The 22,990-nt window shown below is 41.0% G+C and overlaps 2 protein-coding genes across 4 annotated transcripts in view; one reads left to right on the forward strand and one right to left on the reverse strand.

The window, feature by feature from the left end:
• Nucleotides 1-9,056, reverse strand: part of prkci (protein kinase C, iota) — a 31,183-nt gene extending 22,127 nt beyond the window's left edge. The window contains exon 1 of the mRNA XM_028592752.1: nt 8,661-9,056. Coding sequence (XP_028448553.1) covers nt 8,661-8,743 — 83 coding nt within the window. The 5' untranslated portion in view covers nt 8,744-9,056. The remainder of the gene's footprint in view (nt 1-8,660) is intronic.
• Nucleotides 9,057-10,894: 1,838 nt separating this feature from the next.
• Nucleotides 10,895-22,728, forward strand: phc3 (polyhomeotic homolog 3 (Drosophila)). Of its 3 annotated transcripts, none has more exons than XM_028593705.1 (15): nt 10,895-11,080; nt 12,997-13,208; nt 13,619-13,777; nt 13,870-13,950; nt 14,032-14,184; nt 14,377-14,466; nt 14,712-14,934; nt 15,146-15,786; nt 15,880-16,003; nt 16,604-16,863; nt 17,258-17,423; nt 17,503-17,620; nt 19,293-19,425; nt 21,118-21,379; nt 22,099-22,728. In XM_028593705.1, the coding sequence occupies exons 2-15, from the start codon at nt 13,032-13,034 to the stop codon at nt 22,251-22,253; spliced, it is 2,742 nt and encodes a 913-aa protein (XP_028449506.1). In that variant the 5' UTR covers nt 10,895-11,080; nt 12,997-13,031; the 3' UTR covers nt 22,254-22,728. The 3 variants fall into 3 exon arrangements, with proteins under 3 accessions (XP_028449506.1, XP_028449507.1, XP_028449508.1); XM_028593706.1 differs by having other exon boundaries at nt 17,509-17,620; XM_028593707.1 differs by lacking the exon at nt 14,377-14,466.
• The last annotated feature ends 262 nt before the right edge of the window (nt 22,729-22,990 follow it).

Here is a 22,990-nt window from a genome sequence, read left to right on the forward strand (position 1 = left end):
GAACTGATTGGTGAACGAGAGCGTCTATCCCTGTAGGTGGGATCATTTGTCCCTCATCGTTTCATGGCAGCGTTAGAATTGATGTCACCTGCTCCCAGCCCTCTGGCCAGCCTCAGTGAGGTTTACAACCCAAAGATGCCGGATGGAGATGGTTCAACCATTCGTTTTTATAGGTCTCCAGGCGACATGGGGTCTGAGCTTATGTGTGGGATCAGGAATGAGTGGGGTGACAGAATGGGCGAAAACATGCGAACAAGCATGATAAAGAGTAAAAAAGGGAAGTAAAGAGGGGTAATGTGTATTAGCCCCTCTCACCAGCCAAGGAGTGACCCGCAAGGACAAGGACCTCTTACTCCCTTTACTGCCATCGTCAAAGATGAACCCAGTTTTTCATCAACTTGAGAGCTTTACAGCTGGATGATAAAATCCCAACACATGGAGCAAACTAGGCACACTTTCAAGGACATGTACTGTACAAGTCCAAGGACAGCATAGAGTGTAAGGTCACTGTAGGGTCAGTCCCTGCCAGCAGCAAATACACACAAATAACACCTGTGATAACTGTGATTTATTGGCTGATATTTCAGTTTCACATTCATGTTAAGCATCTAAAGAGTGCAGCTTCCGCGCAGCATGTATTAAACTGTCTTGACTGAAAATCACACATGAAGAATGAATAAAGCATTCTGAGCAAGGATAAACTGACGTCAGGCTCAGACTGATGCCTCCTCCTCCCTCTCTTTTCTCACCCTCTTCCTCCATCCTGCTGGTGTTTATCATTGCCTGTAATGGGTGGGGGAGACAGTATGGCAGCTCTACTTCCTCCTAAAGCCCTGATAACATCAGAAGATAGACATTGTATGAACACACAAACAGTACACTAAAAAGATTCCCACACTGTGACTGTAGACGATCCAAAGTGCGTATTAATGCCAGGAGGCGACTTGAACTGTGTTGCGTTTAACTGGAGCTGAGCTGTAGGTTTTCATTAAACACTTTGTCTACACTGTAGTTAAAGTGCCCATATTATTAAAAAACAACAACTCATAAACCTCAAAATACAATTATGAACCTGAAAATGAGCATAATATGGGCGCTTTAAAGTTTAGCCATGTCAGGTGCCTCAAACAAACTACTGTGCTCAGCTGGCTACAGCAGTTACAGAAAAGGTGCAGAGACTACAAAGTGATTAAAATAAATTAGAAAGAGGAATTCAAAATACTTCACCCAGGTTTTTAAATTGTTTTTAATTGCTGTCAAGTAGAGCTGAAACAATTAGTCGATCAAAAGAATTACTTGGAAACAATTCTGATCATCGATTAAACATTTAAGTTGTTTAATCAAGCAAAAATGGCAAATATTTGCTACTCAAATGTAGGGCTGGGTACCGAAGGTCGATACTTTTATGGTATCGAAAAAAAAATTCTTTATCTTTCCCAAATTTCGGTTCCAAAAGCGTCTGAGCGGGTAAGCTTATCTGTCCTCTCTGTATATTACACAGAGCGGAGCTCCGACACACACACACACACGCACGCACGCACACACGCACACACGCGGACGGAGTAAACTGTCTGCAGTTTTGTTGAAGTCAAAGAGAGTCACCGTTGGTTTCAAGTGTAGTTACATTTTTTTAAAACTTCACACACACAGCGTTTGCTGCGATATGATATTACTGGCGAGCCGAAAGCGGTCGCGGTGCTGTTGACGTTACACTTCCTCTTACAAGCAGCCACAACGGAGGTTTCTCTGCCCTGATGACTGACTGACAGGCTGAGCTTGCAAAGCAAAGCACTTTTATTAATGTTACTCTGAGTGAGCAGTTTTACCAGAATTTTTTAATTTTGTTAACGGTTTTGATTCACAATTAAGGTGGAAAATAAAAGCTTTGTGTTTAATGTATTTTTGTTGATGTTGAAATGGATTTTAAAACTTATGGTATCGAAAAAAGTATCGTTAGGAATCGGTATCGAAACTGAGGTATCGAAATTGGCACCGGATCGAAAGATTCTCAACGATACCCAGCCCTACTCAAATGTGAAGATTAGCTGTAAAGTTGAAATAATTTGTCTATAAACCAATTAGGCGATTGACAGAAAAATGTATCTGCAATTATATTGATACTTAATTAATTGGTTGTCATTTTTCAAGCAAAATATGCCAAACATTCATCGGTTCCTGCTGATTAAATGTGAAGATTTGAGCTTGTTCTTTGTCCTTTGACAGTTGTCATATGACCGTAAAGTGAAAATATTTCATGAAAGGTTACAGACAAAAGCAGCTCATCAAGAAAATAATTTGCAGATTAACTAATAATAAAATTAATCGTTAGTTGCAGCCATAATTTGATGGTTTTCTGCGTTTTATATAATTTTACATTTTTTGATCATCATTTGATGATTTTTAGGTCATTTAAAGAAAAAATGCCAAGAATGATCTGGTTCCAGCTTCTCAGGTGTATTTTGCGTTTTTTTCTTCTATGATATTTAACTGAATACATTTGGGTTTTGAATTGTTGCTCGGACACAACAGGCAATTTGAAAATGTCATCTTGGACTTTGTGAAAGCCTGTGATGGGCATGTTTACTGCCATTTACGGCCCAAACAGATTAATCAATAAATACAAATAATTGTTTGTTCGAGGTCCAATAAGTAATGAACTTAAAAGTGGCTATATGTAACTTTCAGTTTGTGTTGATTCTAGCGGCCGATTTGGACAAAAAGCGGTAGTGTTTTTACCACACCTGCTGTCGTAAAGATCTTTTCTTATATATTGCCCACTGTCGATTACTGAGTTACAGAAGTCATGTAGTCGCGATGAATATGTTGCCGAGACAGGAAATCATTCATTTACAATAAGAGAATATGTTACAGATGCATCGTTGCATTCAAGTGTTGCATACGGTAACTTAGCCCACTCTGGATGTATCGTGAGCTAAACCGGGTAACAACTTTATCACTTTCACTTTGCCACGAGCCAAAGCATTAAGAGTTTGTTGTAGCAACCAACGTAATAATAACTTAGATTAATATAGCGCATTTCATGAAACCCACAGACACTTAACACAAGTACAGGGGGTAAATAGTAGGCTAACACAAACACAGACTAAAAGAAATAAAAATCAGACGCTAAATGGAATGGGGATGTAATTGAATGTCAGCTACCAGACTGGTCTCATAAAATGGCGAATGTATGACACGCCAATTCGTACGCCATTTTGGCGTGTTATCAAGACGCATAATTGCTCTTTAGCGTGTTTATCAACGCCGTACGGCCGCCATTCATCTACATTACGTGTGAATTTTCATAAATACACACGTAAACATACACACCACGTGGCAACACGGTGTTTACATCCACTGTATAGAGTGTAGACATACACGTGGATAGCTCAATATGTGTACAGATAACACGCCATTTGGCTTTAGGAAAGTGCTGTGAACATGACTTGATGCCATGTTATGGCTACTGACGTACAACCACATCGTGCATTGTAAATTTATTTTATGAATGAAATAGACTTATTACATACCTGAGGGCCAATTCGGGGACGTTTTTGAATCATTTACAATCCCGTAATTGTCTCCATCTGTTGAAAGACCGACCGAAGTTGACTCGCGTTTTCGCCCGTCGTCTTTCACTTTCAGCTTTTAGTTATTCTTCATTTAATGTCCTTTTCTGTGATGGCCCTGCCCCAGTATTAGCCATAGCTACAGCAGATACATTCTATAATAACATTAAAATACAATTAGGCCTAGCCTATAAAGAAATCTCCTGTTACCTTCCTGGCTGGATACCCGTCAGAATGTGTTACTGTAGCGCCGTCTACCTGCAGTAAATCATTTTGTGACTTTGTGGGATAAATCGGACCCGGGCAACAGCACTAATAAAAACTACATAAAAATAGCGTTCTTTTCACGGTTAGTCTTATTTGCTGTTACAGGTCATTTAAGATAATTATATGAAAAATTACAGAGCTTCAGAAACACTAAAAAGTTACATATAGTCACTTTAACGAAAGTGAAAGTGATACTTATTTCCATAACTGACTGGGCAGACGAGTAGGCAGCTGCTTAATGACTTCTGTGCAGCTTCTAAATGCATTAGACAATACTGCAGTTCAACCATTAATAACACAACATCCAATAGATTCATCTAAAAAAAGAACCTAAAATTATATTGAAAAAGAGGACCAGTGTTAGACAAAGGAAACCAAGCTGTGCAATTCTCAGAGTGACTAATGCAGAAGGATTTTGCAGTGAAAGACTGGGAGTTCATCACTGCTGAATAACTGGGAGGAAGCAGCATTCCACACAGACCTGGCATTCCTCTGCCGTGTGCCGTCCTACAGTATAGCGAAATTAAAAAAGGAGGAGGAGAATGCCGGCCTGTGCCCCTGGGTCTGCACTGCCGTGACTCGGACTCTGCTGCCCCATCTCCCCAGCACGAAGCCATTCGTCACTGGTGAGCGCTCAAGCAGTTAGAAGGGTCTGGGTGCCTTTCTGGGCTTTCATGAAGACCTAGGACCATCCATCTTTCTGTCATCACTGCCACGCAACACCTTCACACAAGCCACATGCTCATGCACTGATACACACGCTAACGTTTGAGGTAACATAAACAACAACACACTGAAGCAAATACAGAAACGCACATGCTGAAGTTTCCAAAACAGCCACTGAGGTCAGGGTGAATGAAAGACGGCAGGATGCTGTGGTCTCTAGGCAACACGGCCCGTCCTGCTGTGCTGAATAGGAGAGAGACTTGCTCTTCGCAGCACAAGAGCACCAACCAAACTCAAAACGACAGGCCGACACGTGTACGCAAACACTTAAGCTGTATTACACACAATGTGCAAGATGTGTAAACGCCGGAACAGACAATACATCACATACATCTTAGCAGCAGCTGAGACTCTGTGATACTCGTTAGTGAAGATGTGTGTCAGTGGATAGGTGGGTGAGGGTGTATGACGTTGCAGTTCAGTGCTTGAGGGGCTTTCAGAGCAAAAGTAAAAAGGCCAAGACAAGCAACGCTTCCCATATTTTAAACAAAGCTAGATCTTGGAGCAATGATGCAGATGGAAGAGTCTTTGAAAAGAAGAGCAACTCCTTTCAAAAGAGCAAAATATCTGAACTGCTCCATCAAGCCGGTGTAATCCCAGTTTCCTGCCAAACAACATGTCATACACAGGAATCCTAAAGTTGGTCTAGCACATAAGAAGCCTTATGTTAGTCGGTGTTGAAATTGCAACTATGCAAAAAAAATAAACTCTGACCTAACTCGCTGGCAGTGACAAACAGAAAGTTTTTTTTTTTTTTTTTTTTTTTTAAGAAGACCTGCTACACAGCTCAGCATTTTCTTTAGTAATACTCTGACAAAACGTTTGTGCGACCATATTGCCAAAAAAGGACTAACGTAAGCTCACTGCTAAACACAGAAAGAGGCCATTGACCAAAGGCTGTGGCCGATGTTTGTGTGTTCTTTTTGCGGTCGGACTCAGACGACGGTCAGCTAGCATATGCTGCTACTGTTGATTTGGAGAAGAAGCCACTGACTGAACACAACACTGGCATGACGTAAGATTGCCATGCACATGTGTGGTTTATTTACATTACACGGATTAATTTACTGACAGAGTAAATCACATTAAATGACGAGCCATTTCGAAGCCTATACATACAGCCCAGTCGTCGTCGGTCTCCCCCAAATCTACAATGTCGTGGCCACACACATTCATGAGCTACTGGCTTGTGTGAGTATGCTTAGCATCACGGTATAGTAGATTTTAACTTGATAAAAGCAGTGTTGAAAAATGTTTTTGAAAATGACTTAAAAAGTTCAGTTATTTTTTATAATGAAGATGTATTTGTTTCCCTGTCACAAAAAGGGCAAACAACAACAACAACAAAACATCGGAATTGGCTATCGACCAAATTGTTATTTTAAACATTGTATCAGCCCAGAATTTCCCCAATCGGTGCATCCCTACTAAAAAGAGCAGGGTTAGGGACTATTGATCCGGAAAAAACAATCCATAAAGACATCGTCACTTGGGGCTGTGGGAAACTGGGATGAACACATTTTCACAGTTTTCTGACATCTTATAAACAAAAACAATTAATTGAGAAAATAAATCAGGTGATTAATTTATAATAAAAATAATTGTTAGCATTGGCCCTACCATATTTCTTTTCAGTCCATCTACTACCATTGTACAGTATCTTCATCACTGAATGTGAGCAAAATGAAGACGAGACAGTGACAGGCTGAGACTGCTACAGGCTGACACAGTCTGCTGATGCTGGCGCTGACCGACAGACAAATGGCAATGAATGGACTCAAAAAGGACACTATACTGAAAATAGATGAGCTGAGACACGACTACAGAGAAAGGCCATTGAGAGTGTAAGGCTTAAATTTCGTGTTTGGACATTTTCAGGTTTAAAAGGATAAACAAAGAATCACTCTGTCAGCTGATGTTTTAGATTACCACTTTGAAGCACAGAAAGTAAAGTGAGCTTCTGTAGTGTTTGGATGGCAGGGAAACCTCCAAACACTGACCATGTTTACTAACTAATAATTGTTTTCATTATTGATTAATCTGCTGTATATGTTTTCAAATTAATCAAATATTAATCATGTTAAGCAATTGTGAGAAAATGCTAATCACAACTTTGAAGAACCCAAGGTGACATCTTCAAATATCTTGTTTTGTCTGGACCAATACACAAACATGCTTTTTAGGCCTGTGCACATTTTGATTATATTGTTTGAGAAAGTTGTGTTGTTACAATTTTATATAAAACAGTAAGGAAACAGTACTGACATACGGCTAATAGCTGATATGTCAGTACCAAATATATTGATTCTGTGCAACTCTTCAATCTCCAACTCCTAACTTCTGCAGGGAAACAATAACAACACTGATGCCATCCTGGCTTAATGTGTCCCACTAACCAAACTATGAGACAATCTTACTGAATTTCCCTCTCTGGCAGCATAGCTGAGATTCCTCAGCAGCAACCTCATACATACTTCAAAAGCTTTGTTCTGTGCGATGACACCTAATGATCAACACATACTACAGTGTGCATGAGGTGCGTCAGTGAGAAATACAACAGGTCTGGCTAAGGTGACTTGCACTTCACGTTTTTCAAGTCTTGGGTGGGCTCCAAATCACTGGCTCCATCAAACAGAGTGGGGCAGGGAGTGTCATAAAAACAACTGGGTTACCAATGATTGCTATCATCGCATCCAGGTACGAAACTAAAACAGTGGACATGCCTCTACCAGACTTGGTATGACAAAAACTCAATGAATTGTATCTCCATATCCCATACATGACATTATCAGGGATGAATAGTACATTGATATTTATGTTTATAATCTTTTGTTTGTCTTGTGTCCAAAAATCTTTCCCCTTCGAAAAGTGTTTCCCACAGCGGCACTCTCCTTAGCTTGGGTTAGGGCATAATTTAAGTTAACGTTAGGTGCCACAGAGATGATCGGTTAAGGCTAGAGCTGAAACAATTAATCAATGAATCGATTAGTCAATCGACTTGAAATTAATAAGCAGCAAATGTGATGTTTATTTAAAAATGCTGAATATTTAAAAACTATCAATCATTAAAGTTTTTAAATAAAGCAAAAAATGTCAAATATTTTCTAATTTCAGCTTCTTAAATGTTATGATTTGCAATTCTCTATTTCATATCATTGTAAATTAAACATATTTGGGTTTTGGACAGTTGGTCAGACAACTATTACTATTTCAGACTACTATTTCATGACAAACAAGGCTTTCAAAACTTGTGGTGGGCATTTTCCCTGTTTATTTGACATTAATAGACTAGGCAATTTATTTATAACCAAAATAATAATTAACAGATGGTTTGATGATGAAAATAATCATTCATGTTAGTTGCAGCCCTAGTTAAGGTTCAGGTTCGATTAAGGTAAGATAGATGGTGAAACAGACAATTTGTGTTGTGAGATTGTAAAAGATGTTGTATTATAAAAACTACATCAGTATTACTGAAACACCTTAGAACCATCTGAAATTAACAGTTCAGCTTGACCTCACATTGCCAAGCCGTCTAACATGATGAACATCAACAACAAAACCTAATTTGGTTTTCCATTACTCGACAGTTATCATGATGGTATCGATGTATCATATCAATAAAGACTTTGATGATTTCCTGTTGTCATATTGCCAATCCCTGAAGTACATCACGTCCATCTTATTAACTTGCCAAAACTGCCAATAAGAAATGAATGTTGGCCAGTGTATAACAACATGCCAGGCTAGTTATAAACCTTATTAGCGGACAGACTAGCTAGCTCCCAAGCTTTCAAACTGTGTCAGATTTAAGATATTAGCACAATCAACAACTCATTTTGACTGAATTTAAACCAATGACTTTACACTGACAACGCGTCTGGCTCTAGCTATGGTCTGGACAGTTTCACCTGCCTGTTTGCCTTGTCAAGTTTACCTAACGTCAAACCTGGTATTTACCCAACATTAGCAAGCCGTTAGCCGGGTTAGCTAATGTTAGCCAACTGGTTAGCCACCTTTCCAAGTCTGAAACTGCTTTTAGCTAGTTGAATTACTAACCAGATCGATGACATGCTAGGAGAAGCAGTGATTTCTTACCCTTTATAATACGCTTTCACCCGGACTTGGTGGGAATTCTCGCCGGGGTGGGACATGGTGCTGTCCCGCAACGTCGGCATCATAAGCTCAGCCAGTCCCAGTCTCCGATGCCTTCCTTCCTTCTTTCGCTCTCTAGTTGTGTACCACGCCCAAAACACTTTGCTTTTAAAGTCCGTCGACACACCGAGTGAACAACGAGACAAGTGTTGATAAAAATGAACAATGTAGGCTTCTTTAGAGACACAACAATAACATGAAAAGTAAAGAAAAACTTGCGGGGTCCGCCAAACAACTCCCTACTGCAAAGGCCTTACGACGGACGAGTCCATTGTCGGAATGCGTTGGGTGGCGCATACAGACACACAAATATGTATACTGACGTTAAACAAATATTACGTTGAATATTTTAAATTCACAGTTTTACACAGATTTTAAGTTCACAAAGTATAGCAAACCAGTTTAATATGGTTAAAATCTACGAAAAGTTAAACATATCCTTTGCCAGCATTCCGACTGTACCAACTGAAGCATTATATGTTTTAAGTGCTGCTTTCGCGTTCAAACATCTGAGCTCGGACATCGTAGAAGCCTCAAGACATGTCGCCCATTCAAGTGCTTTGGTTCGGAAATAACAAAAAAATTGACCTGTAACAAAAGCAAAAGCATGTGCGTTTCCATTTTTTTGAATTAGTTAACTACTTTGTGCTACTGTGCTAGAATGAATACAAAAACATGTGAAACATACGTGATTAAATGATGATTGATTGATGAAGGGAAAAAAAGAAGGAAAAAATATGAATACGTAACGTTGCACACCACAATAGGCTTATTGTTTACATAGACTAGAAAAATACATTTAACAATGACTCTAAATACTAGCATTACTTTAATTAATTAAATGTAGCTTATTTATTTCATGCAATGCAACATTAGGCCTATGTTAACAACAGCAACATAAAATATAACAATTCAATCTTTCTCTTTTGCTGTCAGTTATTGCTACGGCTCCATTAGCCACTAAACATGAATTTATGTTCAAGCCATAGATTAGCCGGGTACATATGGTTCAAACATTTTGCTGGGTGATTCACGCAGGTATATGTCTTACTATTTCCGACAGAACTTGAATACCACGTGAAAAGAGCATCCTTCTTCGCATCCATGCTGTCTATGTTCGCAACCGAGTACGAGCTGCTCTTCCTCATCCTGAGTGAAACTCCTGACAGGTCGTGCAGCCCCGGGGAAACTTGTCACAGAAATAGCACGTGTGTTTGCTGCAGAATGTAGGCTATGGATTATATTTTTTATTTCTCTCTCTCTCTATTTTGCCTCATAAAGACAGAGAGACAGAGGCAGAAAGAGAATGTGAAGCATGACCAATTCTCTTTCTTTCTCCACAATAGCCCATTTCACTGAGCATATAAGCATCATTATGTTGCACTAATATGCATCAGTTTTTATAAACATATTCTAAAAATCCACCCGGATTAATTAGTTTGACATTGATGCTTTTACTTCCCAATCACAGTCCAATCTTCCATGATATATTTCAACATAAGTAACATTTCCAAACTGATTACTAGAGTAAGTCATCTGTATTCTACATATGACTATGTCTATGCAGATGCTCCAACTTTCCCTTTGTGTGTTGTATAGCCTAGGCTACTTAATTTTTGTATGGTGCATATAATAATGTAGGCCTATCTCTGCAGAGCAAGAACTTGGTGAGCCTTTTTAACAGGCAATGCCTACTCTTGAAATGGGGTTTCTTTTTGTAGATAGGCCTAGTGAACTAACTGTAAGGTGTCCTCTGAGAAAACAAACTCATAGGGAAGGAGTATTGTATTGTATGTCTGTGATATCAGCCCATCAGCGGTTTGTGAAATATTCTTCAAGTTTTGACGCATCTTTGTGTGCAGTCTCGGGAAATTCCCCCAACAAAGAGTTCGAATCCATCAAACCGATCTTTTTTTCTTTTTGTTTTGGAGCGAATATCTAAAGCCATTCATCAGACATAAATAAAAGGCATTCAAAACGGACAAAAACACATCGTTAAGCCGTCAAATATCTCCGGACTGTCCACGCAGTGAGCGCAGCTGCATGACTCCCCGGCTGTGGAAGGTCCTCCCGCACTGCGAGCGGTGCTGTATCAAGTCTTTTTTTATTGCCTGCTGTGTACCGTCTGTTTTTTTTGTTTTTTTTTTCATCTCCATTTTAGACAGTACTGACGCATCAGTAGGCTTCTTGATTGGGACAATGTGCCGGACCGGGTCTGGTCCGTTCTTAATGGCCTGATGGTCTATCAATACCAGGCAGGTAACGCCGACAAGAGGTGAATGATTGTGCATGCATACAGCGCCGTCTGAGCGATGAGAAGAAGACCGACAGACAGGGAATAATGACATCCTGATTTGTTAAAGGTATTATCTGAAGGTTCCTAAATTATGGACAGTGCATTTAAGATTATTTAGGGTTTATCGAGAATATACTGTCGGCGTGTAATTGGACAGAACCGGCTCTGCAGCAAAAAGCAATCAATATTGAAGCTGCCATACCATCAGTCTTTAGCCTTATAAAATATGGCATATCTTTATTTTTTTTTATTTTTTTTACCATTTTAAGGCTTGCTCTTTGAGATTATTAGTAGGCTATTCAAATATTGTACTCATATCAGCATGGTTTTGTCAGCAATTAAAAGAAGAAGTAAAAACTCCAGCATTGTAGCACCTTTGTCTCTTTACAGATGTGGAAGTGGCACAAAATAACCTTTACACTCATTTTGAAAACAAATCAATAATGTGAACGATTTACCTTTTTAATATATACTTATTACCTATTCATAACAATGTTTTCCCAGGATACCTGCGATAAACCCATCTCTGTTTTTCTATGATGTTATCGTTTGTTTCTAAATTGTGTATAGAGCTAATGTAATGATTCAGTTGTGCTTTCTATATTGGAATGATCAAAGTAAAACACATATTTAAGATGCTCTGAAAACCACAGTGTAGTTTTTTTAGTTACAGTTAGTTTATGTTTTTGTTTTGGATGTTTTATAGCCTACACGCTAAAAATTCTACAAAATAATAAGATTGGGTAACTTATATAATACAGGCCTAATGGACACATATATTCGTATATATTATTCAAATGACAGATTCTTATGAGCCAGTTTTTGTTGTTATTTCTGTGCTGCAATGGATGGATTATCTTTTGAGTTTATTATCTATGTGACTTTATATTCATTTAATTTCTATGCTTTTTGGGTGAATTTCCATAATGGTAAAGCAAGTTAAAACCCAACTGAAATACCCAAAAATGTATGCCTATTGCCTATTTTCCCTCCATATTAATAAGTTATCCTATTTCAATAGACAAAATGTTTTTACTGTATCTTTGTTATAACACAAGTAAGTAGGCCAATAGGCCTAGTCTGATTTAGTAGGCTAGTATTTAGACTGAAGATTGATTTGTGAAAGGCATTTGGCTTTATAAATAAAATGGGTTGTCTTTAAACCAATCACAATCATCTTGGACAGCCTCCGGACTCGGGAAGGAACTGGTTTTGGTGGAACATTTGCACCCTACAAAAGTAAAATGCCACATAAAATAATAAATTAAGTTAAATGTTCACACAATACAATTACGTGAGCTATATAAAGTAGCTGGATACATGGATAAACGTCATTTGTTCGCAGTGTGTCGCTGTTTGTTGGGCTACTTTGCCCATAGCAATTATTGCCAAAAGTGCCAATCGGTCCCTATTGGTCCCAAAGTGTCCCAGTTAGATAGAAAATGCCTTAAACATATTCTTTGTAAATCTTTACAATCATTCCTCAAAAGAACCACTCAGGCCTGCCTGGTTGCACAATTCACATTTTCTTCAAAACTTGCCATTTTCAGTGTGTAGCTCAGACTTTGTTGTGGTTTCCCGTAGCGAAGGGATTTTTACAACGGTAACACACAGAGAGCCTGACATCCGGCGCTTCAGGCTTTATCCTGGAAATGTACTTCCGTTGATCCAAACTAAGGTTACTCGAACAAAGTGATGGAGTAGGCTATATTTTGTTTATGCAGATGTATGTAGATAATCTGGAAATAAAAAACACCAGCTCGATCCTGTATTAAAGTAACATAGTTTAACCTTTTGTGGCATGAAGAAATTTTTTTATATTAGACAAACAACTCTTCAGTATTTAAAGCACCAACTGGTATTTTCTAGACTTAGTTATCTAAAACCTGTTGCTGAAGTTCATGTCCATCACTGATTCAACTAAAGTTGTGCCTGTTTTACTTAACTTCCTGCTGTTAATTAATGTCTCTTTTACCTCCACAGTTTTCCCATTACTGAATCTGTGTGTGACCTGGGAGATGGAGAGACAGGGCCCAGGAGAAAAGCAGGCAGACACTAATAGGACTGTAGCCACCACCACCCCCATCACATCAGCTGCCGTCACCATGGCAACAGTCAACTCCGGCAGCACCACGTGCACCCAGGCACCCTCTACTTCCCTCAGCATCATCTCACCCGACAGACAGGCAGTCCAGGTAATAGACAGTACCTGGGACCTCTGCAAGCATTGTTTGACTTGATAGGCAGGCAGCTGATAGATGACCCTGTGTAACTCTTAGAGCCAATACAAAATACTGACATTTTGTAAACTGAAAGATAGGCAGTAGCCTGTGGAAATATGTTATCTTAAAAAAGAGACTTCCATATAAAATAGCTCACAGCACTAGTGAAATCAAATTACTGAAGTTAAATACTCAAATCATTGGCCATCATTATTCTAGGAATTTTCCTAGAATCAGATAATTGAATTTTTTTGAAACTAAATGTTCTGAATGCTTCAAAGTTTCCATTTATCGGTGCAACAAGAGCAAATGGAATGAAATTCAAAAGACTAACTGAAATGAATTTGTAAAATGCTTGATGTGTCCATCATGTGATCCAACAGGTGATCCAGCACGCCATCCACAGACCTCAGAGCATGGCGGCCCAGTACCTGCACCAGATGTACGCCGCCCAGCAGCAGCACCAGCTCATGCTGCAGACAGCCGCCCTGCAGCAGCACCAGCACAACCCTCATCTGCAGAGTCTGGCCACCATACATAAGGTCAGATGATGTCTGTTATGTGTCAGTGCAAGCATGACAAGTCATTTTAACATGAGCTATAGGGTGATGGATGTCTTTCCAATGTCTTTCAGGCTTCAGTCTGTCAGCGGCAGTCACCTTCGTCATCCAGTGGCAGTTTGGTTCATCAGCCTGCTGGTGTTTCCCAAAACTCAGTAAGTATCTGTGTTACCAATCCAATCATTCTGACCTGCTCTGAGCACAGATTTTAACCTCAGCATCTTTCTTTTATCCAGATTACTTTGCCAGCATCTCCAGTGACAGCTCACCTGATTGGCCGAACCCAAACATCCACTGGTGCTGCAACTACTATATCCCAGCAGGCCATGCTCCTGGGAAACAGACCGGCCAACTGTAACCAAGCTCAGATGTACCTTCGCACTCAGATGGTACAAATCTTTTCACATATCTCACACTGTTGGTCATTCTTACAATATGCACTGCTACTTTACAACGGCATGACTCGTTTTCCCTATTTCTATTTTTACTGAATGTGTTTTCTTATGTTTTCTCACAACATTTGTTTATTTCTAACCACCTAGCCACCTGTCTCTCCCTGCTTTTTGCTTTTCTTCTGTTAGCTTATTCTAACCCCTGCAGCCACGGTGGCTGCAGTTCAATCAGAGCTCCCTGCGGTCACCTCCTGCTCCTCTTTACCTACCTCCTCTCAGGTACAAACTTTGCCAGGCACTAAATTAGAATAACCCATGCACGCCACAAGACCAGTGTCATTTTGCCTACTTCAGGCTGTTACATATCCTGAGCATGAGTCACAAAATTTAAAAGTTATGTGGTACATACAGTTTGGGATTTTGATAATTGTCAGAGGAATCGTTAATAAAGTTGAGCTGTCAACCCCACCACCCGTGGCTTCTATGAACAGTGTAAAAGTGACTTTCTTTCTGTGTATATTCAGGTGCAGAATCTCGCTCTACGTGCCCGCTTGCCTGGATCTTTGGCCACAGCCCACAGTGTGATTTTAAAGCCATCTGCCCAGCCGCAAGCCGTTACTCCGGCCACCTCTTTATCCAAGACATCAATCTGCGGGCTGAAAACCAGCCAGCTGACTGACACCTCAACAGAAACAGGACCGGCGGATGTCACCCGGCTGGCCTCGGGCCCCCAGATTATAACCCCAGGTGAGATAACTCGTTCAAATACAGAGGTTTAAAGGAAAGATTACTAGAAAGTGTGTTCCAGGCTTAAGTGATGAGTCACTGTAATGAAAATGAACTCCCACACCGTGACAGGTGCCATAACTTTAAGGTCAACCTTGAAAAAGAGATACTTGTTTTATGTATTTGTTTGGTTTTGATCTCCATGTCTGTCTATGCATCACTCTCCTGGCAGCCTACTCTCCGGTGCAGACCCACACTCTGGTCAAGCAGCAGCTGTCCTGTCTGCCAGGCCAGCGGGTGGCACACCACCAGCTCATCCTCCAGCAGGCTACAGGAGGAGCTCCAAACCACAGACAGCTCCAGCCCATCGCTCTCAGAGTAGCACCTCAAGAAACCAACTCCAGCCCTCTTTCTCTTTCAGTTAAAAGACTGACCACCCCCAGCACCCAATCACACACCAACAACAACCCCCAAGGCCCTTCTTCTTCTTCTTCTTCTACGTCTGTCCCCAGCGTGTTTGCATCCTCAGCTCAGACCTCAATCCCAGCTGCCACCGTTCAACCTCAGCCTCCTCCTCTGGTGGCCGCTCCGCAGCGCCGGACCTCATTCCCACAAGTGCAGAACCAGCCTCCACCACCTCCTCCGCCTCTGGTTCTCCCCAGGCTGCCCCAGAACCCCCCAGCTTCCCTCCAGAGGCTGTCCCTGCACTCGGTCCAGGCTTTGGCCGTCCATTCGGGACATATGTTGCTGACAGAGCAGGAGCTGCCTGTAGCGGAGGCCCTGGTCCAGGTGCCCTACCAGAACCTCCCACCTCCTCAGACGGTGGCTGTTAATCTTAAAGTGCATCGAGTCAGAGACAATGAAACTCCATCCGTGAGTCACCGTGTGCTGTTGTTAATATGTAGGCGTTGCCTGTTCACAGTATGTGTTATTTTGATCAAGGGTTTGTTGTGGTTTGAATTTCAGTTGGGACAAACGTGCAAAGTGAATGGATTGAGCTCAGAGGAGAGGAAAGATGAATGTTCTCCCAGTCCACAGCAGGACAGGACCCTGACACCTCTCATTGGGCCTCCTAAGCAGAATGGTGCAGGTAAAGTATGATTAAGAATACAATACAATAAAACGCTTTCTAACCCTTCAAACTCTCCTCATTAGCCAGAGGGATGTTTCATAACGGTGGTTTAGAAAAGCAGATCCTGTCTTGAATAAACCTAAAAATCTGAATCTGCTAATTAAGCTAAAATTTGTGCTGAAAATTAATATGTAGATGTAAAAATGCAACATATCATTAAACAACTTTGAGGTATGAAACCCACAATTTTACCCCAAAATGTTACAGCAAGACAATAAGATAATTTGAACTCATTAGAAGCTTTTGTTTTTATTATTAAATGTATTGGATTATGTTACTTGTTTTGTACAAGTGACATAGCAGTCTCTATATGGTTCAAATACTGTTACAATGTTTTCAATTTGGCTGTCTGCCACAAACTAACCTGACTGAGACCAGGCGTTAGTCTGGAGGAATATGTTTCCATGGTAACTTAGGTCAGACTTCCTTAAACCTCCTTTACGAAAATTTCCTAAGAAAATAAACTGTAATTATCGGAATAAGCATGGTTCAACTGGTTATTTTGCTTGCATGAAACAGCTCTCAGTTGTGTTATCTTTAACACCTCTTGTTCCTCAGTGATGGGTTCATCCTCCATCATATCCAGTCGCCCAGTGATCAGGTCACCAGTGGTGGAAGAACCCTCCCAGCTCACCACCACCAGCAGCAACCCTCCTCCTCTACCTCCTCCCGTCCTGCCAGCAGCAGTGAGAGGCCCCACCCAGCCCCCCTACTCCCCAACAAGCGTCCCAGAGAGCCCTGAAAGGATACTCACAACCCACGTCCTTACACACCTTATAGAGGGCTTCGTCATCCGAGAGGGCCTGGAGCCATTCCCGGTATGAACACTGGAGTTGCAATATCACTAGTGAATGTCTGTCTGAGTTGGATGTTTTAGCTAATGGGAAATTTCCTCCTGAAACTCTTTAAATGGACATATAGTTCTTATGATTCGTGGCTAGTTAACATTCAGTAATTTCCAGTGCCAGTAAGAGCTTCTCAGATATTGTACCAGATATTGTGCTTCCGACAGCAGCCTTATAATAGCATAATGCAATGCAGCCACAAACATCTTGTGCAATGGCAATTTTTCTTAGTTCAAGTTTACAGTTCATATCATAAAACTTTCATTTTAGTCAAACGTAGACATGTAAAAACTGTTTTTATACACAGGAATGTCTTTCCATGTCAGTATGGGAGATTTTACTTTTCTTAATGCACCTCTTAATACAGGTGGTCTCCTCTTCGCTGTTAGCAGACCAGCAGGCTTCACTGCCTGAATCCCAGGAGATACAAACCAACGGGGATTCAGCAGCAGAGGACAGTCCGCTGGATGCTGACCAGATGGATTCAACAGATTCAGAGATGGAAGACGATGGCCCTGCAGCAGACGGTGAAGGTGTGTGTGTGTGTGTGTGTGTGTGTGTGTGTGTGTGTGTGTGTGTGAGAGAGAGAGACTAACAGCTGGTCCTGTGAAGTTGCAGAGCTGGGCGAGAGTGCGGCAGGTGTGCTGCAGTGTGAGTTCTGTGGGAGCCAAGGTTACGCTCACACGTTCCTGCGCTCCAAACGCTTCTGCTCCATGACATGTGTCAGAAGGTAAAATAAATCACTCACGCATTAAGATGAACCAACAACACTTCCGTTAATAAGCACAGGTAACATCAGGCATCAGCCTGGTTCTCAGAAGTAATGCCAATCCAGTACTGAAAATGTACAACTGCATTAAAGATACAGTAATGACATTCACAGTAATGCTATTCAAATGGATGGTAAGTCGATGTTAAGTTATTCAAGCTTTTCTTTCCTTTTTTTGAGCTGATTAAAACCTGCATTCTCAATGTCTCAGAATCGAAGGGAAACACCTAGGAAAGTTCAATCAATATCTGTGAACATGAGCTACTCTCTCTCAAAGCCAGAAACCAGAGAAGTAATGAAATTTAAACGCAGCCTTAAGTCTCAAACTTGTCATGTCATCAAGTATAAAGACTGGAGCTGCTCCATAGACACTGGATGGAAGATTTGTTTTCTTTTTTATACCCAAATGAGCTGTATTCTGTTGTAGTGTTCTTGGTCCTGAGACAGAAAATGTACCCATATTCTCAGAACATTCCCCTCTCAGTGTCATCTATAACATCTTTCTCAATTCATTGGAGCAGTTCCAACCTTTATACTTGATGACATCACAAATTTGAGTTTTTGCACTCTCCGAGTGCAAAAAAAAGTCCAAATATTTTTGGACTGTCTTAGACCATAGGCATAACATGTATAAATTTTGAAAATGGGCGTAGTTCCCCTTTAAAGGAGCAAAGATTGACAAATTATTCTACTGGCAGGTAACCGTCCTGCTGCAATGTAGTTTAAGTGTAGCCTGGCTCCGTCCTCCTACATACTTCTGCTCAATTTTCATTTCCCTTCAGTACTCCGTCTGGGTTTGCAGTATATTCTTGGGTTTTCTCCGGCTAAATATTTGGCGGACCAATCAGCGAACAGAGGGAGTGGCTGAGAACGTTGACGTTGAGGTCATGCGCTAGAAAGATGCGAGCGAAGCCATTCGGTCCGTTGTGGCAACGCTGCCGAATATCCAGAAGTTAAAGCCCGAGCAAGAACAATATTTGCTGAGTTTAGTTGGTGGCCATGAGGTTGTGGCCCTCCTCCCCACGGGGTTTGGGAAAAATTTGATTTTCCAGATCGCTACGTTAGTGGTGAAGGAGTTGGCTAAGGCTAACGCTAGCAACGCTAATGCTAAATATAAGCCAATATAATAACACCACCAGCCAGAATAACACCACCCTTACCATTTAAAACAATGACTTTTGGTTAGAATAAAATGAATGAAAAAGCAGAGTTTTGCAGCAAAAGAGGATCTTTCCATGTATAAATAAATATTTTAAAAAAAGGCAGCCTCTACATCACAAGACTAGTAAACTGAAAATGTTGTCTGTCTCAGTGGTGGTGAGACATGTCATCTGACATCTGGAACCCATTGAGTTACATTTGGGTTATAAGAAATAGTCACAAGTGTATAATCACTCACAGGTTTCCTTTTGAGTCTCCATCCAGGCATCAAAGAGTCCAGATGCAGACTATTAGCTTAGTGCACAATAGCAAAAGCCTGTCTAACTGCACTGAGTACACAGGGAAAAAAAATCTCAAAGGGCTTTTGGGCTTCAAGAATGATATCATGACTGCAGTGCCATCTCTATTCAAATGCAATCATCTGCAGTGAACTGTATGAATCTAATTTAATATTTTGATTCTCTGTGTTCAGGTTTAGTGTGAGCCGCACCAAGCGTGTCACTGTGCTGAGAGCAGGCCGCTGGGGTCACAGGCCCATGGGCAGGAGAGGACGACCCCCCAGCAGGAGAGTCAATGGAGCCTATAGAGAACATTTTCTGAGACAGGTCAGTTAATATCACTGACCTGGCACATGTAGCAAAATGCAGGGGGTGCTGTAGGGATCACTGGTCCTATGAGACAAGCTACTCTCTGGGGAACTGCTGCATCTGACAGGAGCAGATCGAGACTCCTGGTCTGTGAACACATTTTCAAAATAGGACGTATAACAACATACTTTTGTCTATGGACAATTGTTAATGTCTATACCTGGAGTTCTCAGCGCAGGCCTGAGGAGATTAAAATAAATATCCAAAGGAAACAAAAACAAAGAAGAAAGAAAAGTCTGACAAAATAAACATGACCTAGTGTGGCACACTGCTTTTCCTGTTAATTAGATGTATCTTTCAACCACTGGTCTGTAAGACAACTTAATAACAACAATGACTGTTGATCACAGTAATTCAAGTCAAATAGTGCCCCAGAACCCAGAACGATAAAAGTGAGTTGTTAAAAGTTATTTGAAAAATGTTAGTTGTATAATAATTTCATCCAGAAGACCCAAATAGGAATCTGTTAAATACATAAATTCAATCAAATAATAATGACGTTTTAATAATAATTGCTAATAAGTGGAACATGTTTATGCCTTAAAGCTGGCACTAGACTGTGCAAAAAATCTCTGGCTCAAGAATGGTATAGATGGTGCCATGATGAGGTGCTTCTGTCTCTGGCCAACACACTAGAGCAGGGTAGATGCAAGAAAAGGCCCACCGGCACCTTCATCCAAGAGTAACTAGGCCGTTCTCTACCGAAAGACCAAAGCCCAATCTGCTGCAAGATGCCAGGTCCTGAAAGATGAGGGGTGACATGGGAAGGAAGCTGCAGTTCCCAGAGGTGGTTCATACAACGCTACGTTCGGACACTGTACTGTGGTCAACTGAAGACTGAAAAAATCATTCCGATTGAGCTGACGTGAGAGAGGCCTTACAGTACCAGTCCTTAGTTCTGGACTGTAAGGACAAGGGATGGCCGGCAGGGATGTTTCCCGTAGAGATCGGCTGCAGAGGTTTTCCAGCCAGATCAGTATGGCGGTTGTTATCAGCTCTGGGCCTGGATGAAAGGAGCAAGAAACAAGCAGCTCGCAGGATGGGGGAGGAGGCAGGGCGAGCCTCTCGCTGGCTACTAAATAGGCGAGAGGAGGGAAGCTGGAAGCCAGGAGCGGATGACTTGGCCATTACTGCCGGCCCACCAACTGTGTTAAGTGTTGAAACACTCAGTGAAGGTTGGGTACCATCTGATGACATCTGCTGCCGGCCAAAAGGCTACGGTTACCTCATGAGGTAAACGAAGAAAGCAACCCAGAAGTGTATGTCACAAGCAAAATAAGTATATCGATATTTTAGGGTGGAAAAGCCTCTAAAGCAGCATTTAGACCATAGTTTAATGCATAAACTCTTTCCTAAAATCCAGATTAATGAAATTATTGTAGGGTTAGAGGCCCATCATGTAACATTAGAAAAATTCCTGTAATGCATTCACTCTTTATTCTGTTGTAGGCCTAGTGTTCTCAGTCCTGAGACAGAATTAAACTTTTATTTTAATTGCATTATATATTTTTTAAAAACTGCAGCTTTCACACGTAGGAACCATAATCTTATCTGAGATGACTAAGGCTAATACCTGGTTGAGCTTTTCTGTAAGTAGTCCACACAAAAACACAGTAGATATTTGTCCAAATTTGTCTTTGTGCTCCACAGGCACGTGGGTCGTTTGGCTCAGAAGAGAGCCGGCAAAGCTCACTGATAGAGGAGGAAGAGCAGGAGGAAGAAGAGGAGGACGAGCCTCCCATTCCCATGACAACCAGGCTCCGTAAACAGGCCGAGAGAGCGCGAGAGAGGGAGAGAGAGCAGGAGCAGAGGATGACAGAAACAATCAGTGTTTCTGACGGAGAAGACGACGTCGGCTGTCCGTCTCAGTGGAACGTAGAGCAAGTGTTTTCTTATATCAACTCCCTACCAGGTACTGCTACGAATTTCCTGGAGCTCATAAACAGCCGAACAAACAAAACATGTTTTTCCCGAACCTTAGTATGCTCCGTTTTTCTGCCTTTGACTTCTTGCAGCTTAGCATGAACAAAAATAAACAACAAAAGCATATAAATGTATGAAGGTAGTTAACCCACTTTTCTTCCTTCGTCTTACTGTTGACTCACTGTTAAAGCAAAATAAGCAGCTTTTACTTCATGTATATTGCAAACACTCCACTGTTGCATTCAAGGACATAAAGTGAATCACCTCCTGTGCATCAAATGAATGCTGCCAGATGTTCAAAGCAGCAAAGACAGTTTAGAATAAATTGCCCCATTAAAGCTGGAACAGGCCCCTTGTTTCAAAGGTCCCATGGCATGATTGAGTTTTATGAGGTTTTTTTAACATTAATATGAGTTCCCCCAGCCTGCCTATGGTCCCCCAGTCGCTGGAAATGGCAATAGATGTAAACCGAGCCCTGGGTATCCTGCTCTGCCTTTGAGAAAATGAAAGCTCAGATGGGCCGATCTGGAATGTTGCTCCTTATGAGGTCATAAGGAGCAAGATTACCTCCCTAAGTGGCAGTTGGTCAAGGCCACACCCAAACCCTCCACCTTACCTTACGTTCTGCAAATAGATCAGCTAACAAAATGCATCAAAATCAACAAGAGACACACACTCTATTTAGTCTCTGTCTTCTCTTTTCTCCAGGTGGTCAGGATGTAGCCGAGGAGTTTCGCTCCCAGGAAATAGATGGACAGGCTCTGCTGCTTCTAACTGAGGAGCACATGGTCAGCACCATGAACCTTAAACTGGGGCCTGCACTGAAACTGTGTGCCCACATTAATTCTCTGAAAGATGCATAAACACATTAACATTCCTACTCTCCAAGAATAGATGTGTGTTGATCTGGACCAGGGTGAAGAAAAACAGGATGGCGTTCTTTTTAACAAGGAACAAGGAAGCACTACGCATTTTTAACTTTTCCTAAGTTCGGACTTATACAAAGACAGTTAAACCGTTTCCTGAGACCACTGCCAAGGATTTCCTTCCTGAGTGAAGTCCACACACTGTTACAGCTGATTTGAACATAAAGATGAGCAGTTCTTTCTATCTCTTCTCGTCATCCAATTGTAGTGATTGTAGCAGTTTGGCTCCAGTTATCCATTTGTTTCAAAATGGTAAATCGAAAGTGCTTTGTATTATTTGTAAACAAAGAAAACAACTTTACCTTATTACACATAAAGTTAAAGGATGCTGCACAATCTCAAAGTTTACAAAACAGATGTAATTTGATAAATTTATCATCAGCGAATTAATGACCTATGGAACCAAACTGATGAAAAGGTTGTTATCTATTATTTATTTATTATTGTCATAATTAATATCCAAATAAAATCATGAAAGTATTGTGCACTGTTTTGTAGTTTTGTGATATGTTTTACAAAAGGTGCCAACACTCAGGAAATTATTTTTTTCTATTGGACAACAATAAATATAACGTTGTCATATATAAAACATGGAAAAGAAAATTGTAATAATGAGTTTCCTACTGGTTTTGCTATTGGACTTATGACTGATTTAGTAAGCACAGCTTTATCAG

Source organism: Perca flavescens, chromosome 12, assembly GCF_004354835.1.
Source record: "Perca flavescens isolate YP-PL-M2 chromosome 12, PFLA_1.0, whole genome shotgun sequence".
NCBI lineage: Eukaryota > Metazoa > Chordata > Actinopteri > Perciformes > Percidae > Perca > Perca flavescens.

Bases quoted from the DNA above. Each gene is read 5' to 3' on its own strand.
- phc3 (XM_028593705.1), top strand. From the start codon at position 13,032: ATGGAGAGACAGGGCCCAGGAGAAAAGCAGGCAGACACTAATAGGACT. The intron at 19,426-21,117 runs GTCAGTTAATAT...TGTGCTCCACAG, and splicing joins GAGAACATTTTCTGAGACAG to GCACGTGGGTCGTTTGGCTC. The intron at 21,380-22,098 runs GTACTGCTACGA...TCTTTTCTCCAG, and splicing joins TTATATCAACTCCCTACCAG to GTGGTCAGGATGTAGCCGAG.